At 35.2% G+C, this 10,684-nt stretch overlaps 1 protein-coding gene across 1 annotated transcript in view; it reads left to right on the forward strand.

Annotated features, from left to right (window-relative positions):
* abcg1 (ATP-binding cassette, sub-family G (WHITE), member 1) overlaps positions 1–10,117 on the forward strand; it is a 32,468-nt gene extending 22,351 nt beyond the window's left edge. The window contains exons 10-15 of the mRNA XM_058745244.1: positions 40–141; positions 806–974; positions 1,092–1,192; positions 2,888–3,046; positions 3,209–3,327; positions 7,307–10,117. Of these exons, the coding sequence (XP_058601227.1) occupies positions 40–141; positions 806–974; positions 1,092–1,192; positions 2,888–3,046; positions 3,209–3,327; positions 7,307–7,535 (879 nt within the window). The 3' untranslated portion in view covers positions 7,536–10,117. The remainder of the gene's footprint in view (positions 1–39; positions 142–805; positions 975–1,091; positions 1,193–2,887; positions 3,047–3,208; positions 3,328–7,306) is intronic.
* Positions 10,118–10,684: the final 567 nt, after the last annotated feature.

Raw genomic sequence — 10,684 nt, forward strand, 5'->3', positions numbered from 1 at the left:
AGAGTCAATAAATGCAATAATTTAACCTGTTTTCTTTAGGACTCTTCATCCTCAGAGGGTTGCCATAGTTTTTCTGCCAGCTGCCTGACGCAGTTTTGCATCCTTTTCAAGAGAACTTTTCTCAGCATCATGAGAGATTCGGTAAGCAGCACTGCCACCGTGTGGGGAAGTTTAATAACACACACAGCAGACCCAAATATCAGCTGTTACGCAACAAAAACAGAAGTTAAACTTATCTTGTAATAATATAATGATCCTAATTACTTTTTAATATTAGTAGCGAGGTAATTGATTTTAATTTTGTGAGTTTTTACTGAAATTTACTGAATTGTTATTCAAAGATATTTCTTCTTCTTTCCTTTGAATGTTTAGTGTTTTCCACCATGGTCAGGAAAAGGATTATTAAATATAATGAATTATGCATAAATTAATAACAGATTGCCATTTCATTTAAATCATCCAGTGTTTTTAGAAATGCCTCGTATTGTGTGCATGAATATATATTATATATAAATTATCACGGTTTATTGAAACTGATATATATTGAATATGATATATTAGAAAATACACATATATCACATAACAGCAGAATTTCATTCTGTTTAAATTTAACTTAAATTCAAATTAGAATTAAAATAAATGCATCCTGTTTGCGCTCTAAATTCATATTATTTTGAAATTGAGTTACTGAGCTGCAATTCAGAAGCCATTCTCAATTCAGTACTGATTGACACATGAAAGTGGGTATAGAAGTAAAAACAGAAGGAACGTAGGTTTGATTTGAACATGGTTTTTCTTCGTTTAGGTGTTGACTCATTTGCGCATCATGTCTCATCTTGGGATTGGAATTCTGATCGGTCTTTTATACCTGGGCATTGGCAACGAGGCCAAGAAGGTCCTTAGCAATTCCGGGTTCCTGTTCTTCTCAATGTTGTTCCTCATGTTCGCAGCTTTGATGCCCACCGTCCTCACATGTGAGTCTGTACAATTTGTGTAAAAATGTCCATTATATTCTTTATGACGCACACTTTCACTAACTTGATAATAACATGCTATCCTTGCTCATCTGTTCTTTCTGATTGTTATTATAGTTCCTCTTGAGATGGGCGTCTTTCTGAGAGAACATCTAAATTACTGGTACAGCCTAAAGGCATACTACTTGGCCAAAACAATGGCGGATGTCCCGTTTCAGGTAACATGGAACAAAAGAAAACGTGTGGTTTCCTCCTGAAAAGTTGCATGCTTGGTTGTTGTGCTCAACAAGATTTACAAAGTGGATAAGAATAAGATTTACAGCAGGGTTTCCTCAGAGTACAGAAACATAACAGGTTAAAAATAGAACAAAAAGCAGAAAAGGGGGAACACTAAGATGGTCATGGCATAAACACGTAAATCTCGAAGCAGATTTGCTTTTCAGGTCAAATCACTGTTCACCCTGTTTAGACAAATCCTGCTGCAACATTACATAAGCACATAGCCGCGGGAACAAATTTTGAGCAGGGGGGCTGAGAAATAAAACGGGACACGTGACAAGAGTGATGCGAGAAAGACTGACACTACTATGGCGCTACTTTTGTTAATAAAATGTATATTTCTTCGTTTAATATAAATGACTGTATTGTTGCTGGGTTTTCATTAAAAAAATAACAATGAACCACAAACGTTTTAAATAAGGGAAAATACCTTATTTATTTGGGTTACGATTCAAGGCTATATCCATCTTATTCATTTTGTTAATAAAAGTTAGATGTTTAATATATGCGAACATGCCATTGTAGCTACTATTTTATGGCTGATGTGTTTTAGTTAATAAGATAATAAACCACAAACTACGATGGTTTTAAGGCAGCCTAAGGGGAAATCCATATTTAGCCTATTTGTTAAACTTGGGTAAAACATATCCTTATTCATTTTGTTAATAAAAGTTCAAAGTTTAATATAGGCTAGGTAAATTTGTCATTGTTCTATTTTATTCTATAGCCTTGCTTTTTTTTTTTTTTTTTAAGAGTAATATTGAATCAACCGTAAGCATAAATTTTAGGATAGGAAACAAAAATAGGAATAGGAAAACCAAACGTTTAAGATCAAAATAAGCACTACAGATGTGACAATGCGAGATTTGTTGCTGCTGAGGTACAGATACTTTTAAAAATAGTATTTAATATGGAAATAATATACTTTAAAAGAGCATTTCCTATGCTCTCGTTCACTCTTGCTGTCTCTTTGCTATGTCTGTAGTAATAATCGTTAATTCTTAATTTGGGTACGGCACAGACATTACAGGTAAAAAACATGGCATCAAATTATTTTTTAAGTCAGTTTGATAAGTTGAAACGACTTTCGCAATCAATTTGTTTCAACTCATGTTTAACTGTTGCTTCAGGTCATTGTAGACTCAGGCTACTTTTTTCAATGAATTTTAATGAATATACAAATTAATACAATTAATTTTATTTATTTTTTGTTACAAATTGTTCATTAATTTATTTTTAACACCGCACCCCCAGCACCCCCATTTTTTCGTGGGCTACACTTCAGCACCTCTACTTCCAGCGGTAATGCATAAGCAGTCTTTGGTCAGAAATCAGAAATGTCCTCTAGTGTCTCTACCAGAAAAATTCTCCAATTAGGTGGAAAAATATATATTTTTTGTTTTTCTCAGCCTGAAAAAAAAGAACATTTTACAAAATTATTATTATTATTAATATTATTACTAAATTCAAGAATTAAGACAACTCATGAAGTAATAAATTCCAAGGTCACTAATCAAATTTGCAACATTGAATGTTATGAACGAATATTCAGATTGTCAGTCTTCTCTCTAAAACAGATACTTCAAAATACTTTCAGAAAAAGATAGATCTGAGCAATCTTTTCTTCCTCACAGATTGTGTTCCCAGTGGCCTACTGCAGTATAGTGTACTGGATGACATCTCAGCCTTCAGATGCAGTTCGTTTCATACTTTTCCTGGCTTTGGGGACACTCACGTCACTGGTTGCACAGTCACTTGGACTGTTGATAGGAGCAGCATCCACGTCATTACAAGTAAATACCTCAATATTTTTGACTCATCCGTTATCGTTCTGTCATATGCTTGATATTATGTGAACAATTTGCCTCATTATCAATACATTTCGACGGCATTAATAGAAAATGCATGTTTGCCTAATGTTGATATAATGATGCAGTATTGTGTTTCTTTGACAGGTAGCAACTTTTATCGGTCCTGTGACAGCCATCCCTGTGCTGCTGTTTTCAGGCTTCTTTGTCAGTTTTGACACCATTCCAAAATACCTCCAATGGATATCATACATTTCCTATGTCAGGTAAAGCAACCTCAGGAATTGTTCATTATAGCTTAGACTCAGTATTGAGCTGTGATAGATACTGTATGCACCAAATTCATTCTTCTGGATTTTTTAAAATTAGAAACATTACCTTTAGTATGTATAATAGGGTGCATAAAATTTGAATGGGAAATTTTAATTTCAAAATATCAATTTGGCTGGCATTGCATTTTGTTCCAATTAACATAAAAATTACTTTTGCAAAGTTTTGAGGAATTCCACTGAGATTTAGGGTGCCACCTAACACATGAACTTTGGCGAAATTTCGAAAAATGTGCAATTTTTTGTCTAATTGCCAAAAGGTTGACCTGGAAATGTTGAGTACAGTGAACTTTTATACAGTAACATGTTCTATAGGGTTATCAAAGTAAAAGTTGTTTGTTTGCCCTTTGTGCAACTTGGGCATTTCTCAGAATTCAACTTTCAAGATTCTCCATTAATTTGTCCTATAGACAAAATGAATGGAGGTCAATGGGACATGTTCACGTGGTCTTACCCTGAATTTTGTGCAGCAGTGATGGATGTCGGACACATATAAAGTTTAATTGACTTTATTGTTAAACACAAGGGGCGATACTGACACACTTAAAAGAACAAACCCTCTCTAGTGGCTAACTCACTGGCAACTAACAGGGCCTAAATGGTAAGAGCTGACACTAACTAAACTTAAAACTTAATTGCTCAGTCTGTGCCAGAGTCTGCTCCAATGAGCAACATCATGTTAATTTACTGTAACAAATACAATGCTACTCTCAATAAACATGAGACATCTACAGTGGGTACGGAAAGTATTCAGACCCTCTTAAATTTTTCACTCTTTGTTATATTGCAGCCATTTGCTAAAATCATTTAAGTTCATTTTTTTTCCTCATTAATGTACACACAGCACCCCATATTGACAGAAAAACACTGAATTGTTGACATTTTTGCAGATTTATTAAAAAAGAAAAACTGTAATATCACATGGTCCTAAGTATTCAGACCCTTTGCTCAGTATTTAGTAGAAGCACCCTTTTGATCTAATACAGCCATGAGTCTTTTTGGGAAAGATGCAACAAGTTTTTCACACCTGGATTTGGGAATCCTCTGCCATTCCTCCTTGCAGATCCTCTCCAGTTCTGTCAGGTTGGATGGTAAACGTTGGTGGACAGCCATTTTTAGGTCTCTCCAGAGATGCTCAATTGGGTTTAAGTCAGGGCTCTGGCTGGGCCATTCAAGAACAGTCACGGAGTTGTTGTGAAGCCACTCCTTCGTTATTTTAGCTGTGTGCTTAGGGTCATTGTCTTGTTGGAAGGTAAACCTTCGGCCCAGTCTGAGGTCCTGAGCACTCTGGAGAAGGTTTTCGTCCAGGATATCCCTGTACTTGGCCGCATTCATCTTTCCCTCGATTGCAACCAGTCGTCCTGTCCCTGCAGCTGAAAAACACCCCACAGCATGATGCTGCCACCACCATGCTTCACTGTTGGGACTGTATTGGACAGGTGATGAGCAGTGCCTGGTTTTCTCCACACATACCGCTTAGAATTAAGGCCAAAGTTCTATCTTGGTCTCATCAGACCAGAGAATCTTATTCAGGTGTTTTTAGCAAACTCCATGCGGGCTTTCATGTGTCTTGCACTGAGGAGAGGCTTCCGTCGGGCCACTCTGCCATAAAGCCCCGACTGGTGGAGGGCTGCAGTGATGGTTGACTTTCTACAACTTTCTCCCATCTCCCGACTGCATCTCTGGAGCTCAGCCACAGTGATCTTTGGGTTCTTCTTTACCTCTCTCACCAAGGCTCTTCTCCCCGATAGCTCAGTTTGGCGGACGGCCAGCTCTAGGAAGGGTTCTGGTCGTCCCAAACGCCTTCCATTTAAGGATTATGGAGGCCACTGTGCTCTTAGGAACCTTAAGTGCAGCAGAAATGTTTTTGTAACCTTGGCCAGATCTGTGCCTTGCCACAATTCTGTCTCTGAGCTCTTCAGGCAGTTCCTTTGACCTCATGATTCTCATTTGCTCTGACATGCACTGTGAGCTGTAAGGTCTTATATAGACAGGTGTGTGGCTTTCCTAATCAAGTCCAATCAGTATAATCAAACACAGCTGGACTCAAATGAAGGTGTAGAACCATCTCAAGGATGATCAGAAGAAATGGACAGCACCTGAGTTAAATATATGAGTGTCACAGCAAAGGGTCTGAATACTTAGGACCATGTGATATTTCAGTTTTTCTTTTTTAATAAATCTGCAAAAATGTCAACAATTCTGTGTTTTTCTGTCAATATGGGGTGCTGTGTGTACATTGAGGAAAAAAAATGAACTTAAATGATTTTAGCAAATGGCTGCAATATAACAAAGAGTGAAAAATTTAAGGGGGTCTGAATACTTTCCGTACCCACTGTATACACTGAATATGACATTGTCCACTCTAGAATACTGTTGATGTTAAGCTATTAAGCTTAGCTAACATAGATAGCTAACTGTGGTTGGCAAACTAACGTTAGCTAGATGTAATGAGCACCAAATACCTATAAATATGACTTAAATGACTTATGATAAATAAGTATACAAAGACACAACTACAGATATGATAATAATATGTAATAATACATACCCAACACAGAAAGATCACCTCAAACAGAAAGATCACCTCAGTTTTCTTGAGCTGTAGTATTGTTTACCTCAGATCTCAATGGCGACCATTGAGCACTGTTAACCACTTTATCCAACAAAACAGATGTGCGGTGGCACCCCTAAATCATCATGTACTGGAAAAATATTTTGCATGTGTTGTTTCTACATATAATGGAACACTTTTAGCACCCAGCCATATCAAAATTCAAGAATTGTGTTTTTGATGCACCCTAATGTATAATCTGAAATTATGTGTACTTTAATTATTTATACCTGAAGATAACAGAAAATAATAATGATTGACCAGCAATATTAGAGCATGTTATGTGCCCTTGTGGGGAGGGGGGATACTTTTAAAAATAGTATTTAATATGGAAATAATATACTTTAAAAGAAAATACTTAAGTGCAAACTAAACTTAAACACTGAATACTTAAACACGTTATTTACCATGTATTAAATGTATAGTTTAAGAGTTGTTTTTTTTTTTTTTGACACACTTAAGTGCGTCTCCAGTACATCTTTATGTGTAATCTTCTATTTTCTTTGAATTATGTGTACTGACAGGCATTTATGATAACCAAAAATGTAAAAATGTAATCTGTATTAAAAAATATTCCATATTACATTTAAAATGTAATATAAAAAAAAAAACAAAAAACACTGCAGTTAAAATCATAATCACATGTTCTTTAATATGGCAATCTAATCAAAAAGTGCACTTCTTAAAAACATTACAAAATTATATTAAAATACAGTTACATAGTGTACTTTTTAATGTGTGCTCAAGTGTGTTAAGAGACAGTAGCCTTTTATTGTATTAATACAATATAAACTGCAAGTGTAGTTTTAACAGTATACTTTTAAGATCTGAAGTACACTGCAAGTGCATACTATAGCAGTTAAGTTAACGTCTTTTTCACAAGGGTGTTATTTCCTGAACAAGAATTCTACTTTGCTTAGAAAACACATCTCATTACAGAAATGAAATATGCTACAAATGTGATTTATGTTGTCTTTAAATACGTAAGATAGCCTATAATGTACAGTGAAGAAGAGGTTTATAATAATGATTCATTTCCAAATAAGTAAATGAATGATCATGATATTGATCTAAATTTAAATTATTTTATTATGCAAGTAGAAAGAGGCTGTAGAATGATATGAAAGAAATTAAACTATGTAGAAACCATGTAGGAGATGTACCTAGTGGTTAAAATAATGAATATCTGACAATATAAAACACAATGCTGCGTTTGACCAATCAGAATCAAGTATTCCAGAGACCTGTATAATACAACAAAACACAGTATATCTTAAGTGGTCTTCTTTTAAATCCTTTCAGATATGGTTTTGAAGGAGTCATTCTGTCCATCTACGGGCTTGACCGTGAAGACCTGCACTGCGACAAAGATGAGACGTGCCACTTCCAGAAATCCGAAGCCATTTTGAAGGAGCTGGATGTTGAGGATGCAAAGCTCTACCTGGACTTCATTATACTGGGCATCTTCTTTGTGTCGCTCCGTCTGATCGCCTACTTAGTCCTGCGATATAAGATCAGTGCTGAGAGGTAGACTTGTGGAAGACCTGATGGACTGTTGAGACTTTCCTGCTCAGGGAGGGCTAGGCTGAGGAAGCCAAAGCAGAGAGGGTTTGTTCCCTCCAAACTGACCATCGCCATGTTTTCCCACACTGGACAGAAACCTGGGCTCAACTTGAAGTCACAGTATGTAGATGCCCAGCTTTTGCGTGCTTTTATAAGAAAACAAAGCGCTTAGAACGCAACAGTTTTGGGGCTCAACCAAACGTCTGTACGGATAGAGAGAGAGACATGGCCGCGCTTAAGAAAACGTTCTGATTTTGACTGAAAAAGTAATATGCTGTATTGCGTGATCATATTGGAAAGCTCGAATCTGGCCCTTGTGAAAACGTAGTGTGTTTAATTGTATTAAATGTGCACTTTTAGTGTGCTTCAAATCTTAAAAAGTACTTGCAGATAATATAATATTAATTAAATAAAATACCACTTAAGAGATTAGACTGTCATGAGTGTTTCTTAATACATTTAAGTACACTTTTAAAAAGTGCACTTTGTAATAATGTCAAATTAAAAGTCTTAGTTTAATATAAAGTACTTGATTATAATTTAAACTGTAGTGTGTTATTTGATATTACATTTCAAACATGAATATACAAATATATTTAAATACATGACATGCAAGTTTTAATCGAAACCACATTGAAGTATATTTTGTTTTACCATAAATGCTTTTGGGTACATTCAGCATTAAACTTTAACCATATTTCACTGACAATAGAAGTAATTACATATAATGGTGTACTTAAGTGGGTCAAGAAAGCTCTAAATTATCGGGCTGATTACATTTAATATAAATGTACACAAATGCCTTTTCATTTAATTGCAGTTAAAATGTGATTAAGTGTGCAAAAACAGTACAATTGGTTTACAAGTATATTCTTTTAAATTAAATTATTTCTTCAATAAGTACTATTTTTAAAAAGTATGCTAAAGTGTGCTTCTTTTTCACAAGGGTGCCCAGGTTGAGCACATAGATGTAGATTGTTTTTGTTCCTATTTATGGTCTGATGTAAAGGACAATAATTAATTGCTGGTCTACCTGACATTCCTTCTACATTACTGAAAAGCTCTTATTCTGTCGGTAATGGCTGCTTCTCTTGTAGTGGAATGATAACTAAAAAACGGGTTTCAAGCCCATCAGAGGAACAAATAAAGCCGTAGTATGCACATACTGTGATAATTAATATAACACTCTGAAAGAGAGCTAAAAGCCCAAGATGACTTGATCACATTAGAATGAAAAAGGAAAAATGCATCAAATCCTAACTGTGTGTAATTTTTGTGCCACTGGTGTCACCAAACACAACTGCAAACATAATGACAGTTTTGAAAAAGGTTTCTTGAACCCCTTCTGTCATCGGTTGAGCAAACAGATAGTCTCGTCTCCATTACAGGTGCTGTAAAAAGTAACTGGCTTGCTGGGTAATGTGGCATGTGGTGACATTTAATTCATGCTGACATTTTGGGTGTGTACTTAAAAAAAAAATAAAGATCTGGGAATTTATTTTAGGATTAAAAAGCACATGCTTCAGCTTTAAAGCTCAATACAGCATGTTTGGAAAATTGGTCAATAGAGTTGAATGACTTTTGCCTGTGTTTATGAGGCCACATTATGCACAGTACATCTGATAAACCATGTTCATATGCAAATAAGAATTTTGCCAGCTTTTGCAAAATGCATGGCTTTTATTTGTTGAAATAAAAGAAGAAAGATTGAAATATCGATTATTGAATTTCATCACTGTTAACAAACTCAACGTTGGCAAACCATAAGATTTTCTTCCTGCATTCAGAAATGTCTTTTTGTTTTAAAATTTCACGTTTACTCTTCTAAATGCCTTTGATTTTCCTGAATTATTGATTCAAAGGTCATGCAAGTAATCATAGAGGATCTCAAACACCTCCATGTGGCATTTATCAACCAAACATTTTTTTATTCACATTATAGGGTCATTGATTAATGCTTTATTCTTTGTTGACAGCTATGCACGGATTTAATGCTTTCTGGTTATGGGACAATCAAAAAATAACAATGCAAAAGTGAAAATGGAGACAAAAATGAAGAAGAATGTTATTTATTATCTGTGTTCTTTGTATTAATGTCCACATTGCATATGTTTGGTGACCTTTGAGCTGTAGGTCCCCAGAGCATTATTCACTAAACATTGCAGGCACAATGTGAATGCTGAGCTTTAATTCAAGTGTTATGTCCATTATAATCATACCAAACCTTTGCTGTGGACCTTGATGTGGAAATCGATGCACTCTTGCTAGATATATTACCTCTGTTCTTTTGGTATTTCTGCATAGAATGTAGAGCATATTTTTTTGTCAGTTTTTAAATATATGTTAATTGTATATTGTTTTTATTATTTAGTTTGCTTCTTTGAATCTTGTACTTACAATATGAAATTTAGAATTAAAATGAAAGAGTTTGCTGTAGACATTCAATGTTTTAAAAGTTTCATATGCCACATCTGAAATGGTCTTCTACGATATGTTTCTGCTACACAAATTGTTACATTTTAGATATAATAATAAAGATTAATTGTTTTCAAAGTGCTTGTGCTTGTTCTGCTCTCTTTTATGGATCTGAAAGCTTCACTTTTTTTTGAGGTGGGGGGTCTAGCCTCTCTCTTTTACTCTTTACTGAAGGTACAAAAGAAAATTATGAACGAGTGAAGAGATGAAGGGGGTTCAACCCAGGTTGCATTCAACCCAGGCTCACTGGAAATATGTGACTCTGGATACATTTCTGCAAAATATGTTGCTTTGGGTACATTTTGCCACACTTTTCAAATTACACATCCATGACGTACCATGAGTGATATATTTTCGGTAACACTTTAGATTACAGCCTGCAATTTACAGTGTATATAAACAGAATTTACAGCATAACTTTTTTGTAATTATAGTGTACCCATTCAGTACCTCCGTGTATGTCACGTGTCTGCCCCTCTGAGTTCCGTTTTTCCCTTATTTGGTTTAGTTCCGATTCTTGTTAGTTAATTATCGTTCATTGTCCCCACCTGATTTGGATTATGTTGTTTGCTCTTTTGTTCTCTTCCCTTTATAAGCCCTCAGTTTTCCCCTTGTCTTTGTCTCTGCTTAATGTTAATAAAT

This window comes from Onychostoma macrolepis, chromosome 15, assembly GCF_012432095.1.
Source record: "Onychostoma macrolepis isolate SWU-2019 chromosome 15, ASM1243209v1, whole genome shotgun sequence".
Taxonomy (NCBI): domain Eukaryota; kingdom Metazoa; phylum Chordata; class Actinopteri; order Cypriniformes; family Cyprinidae; genus Onychostoma; species Onychostoma macrolepis.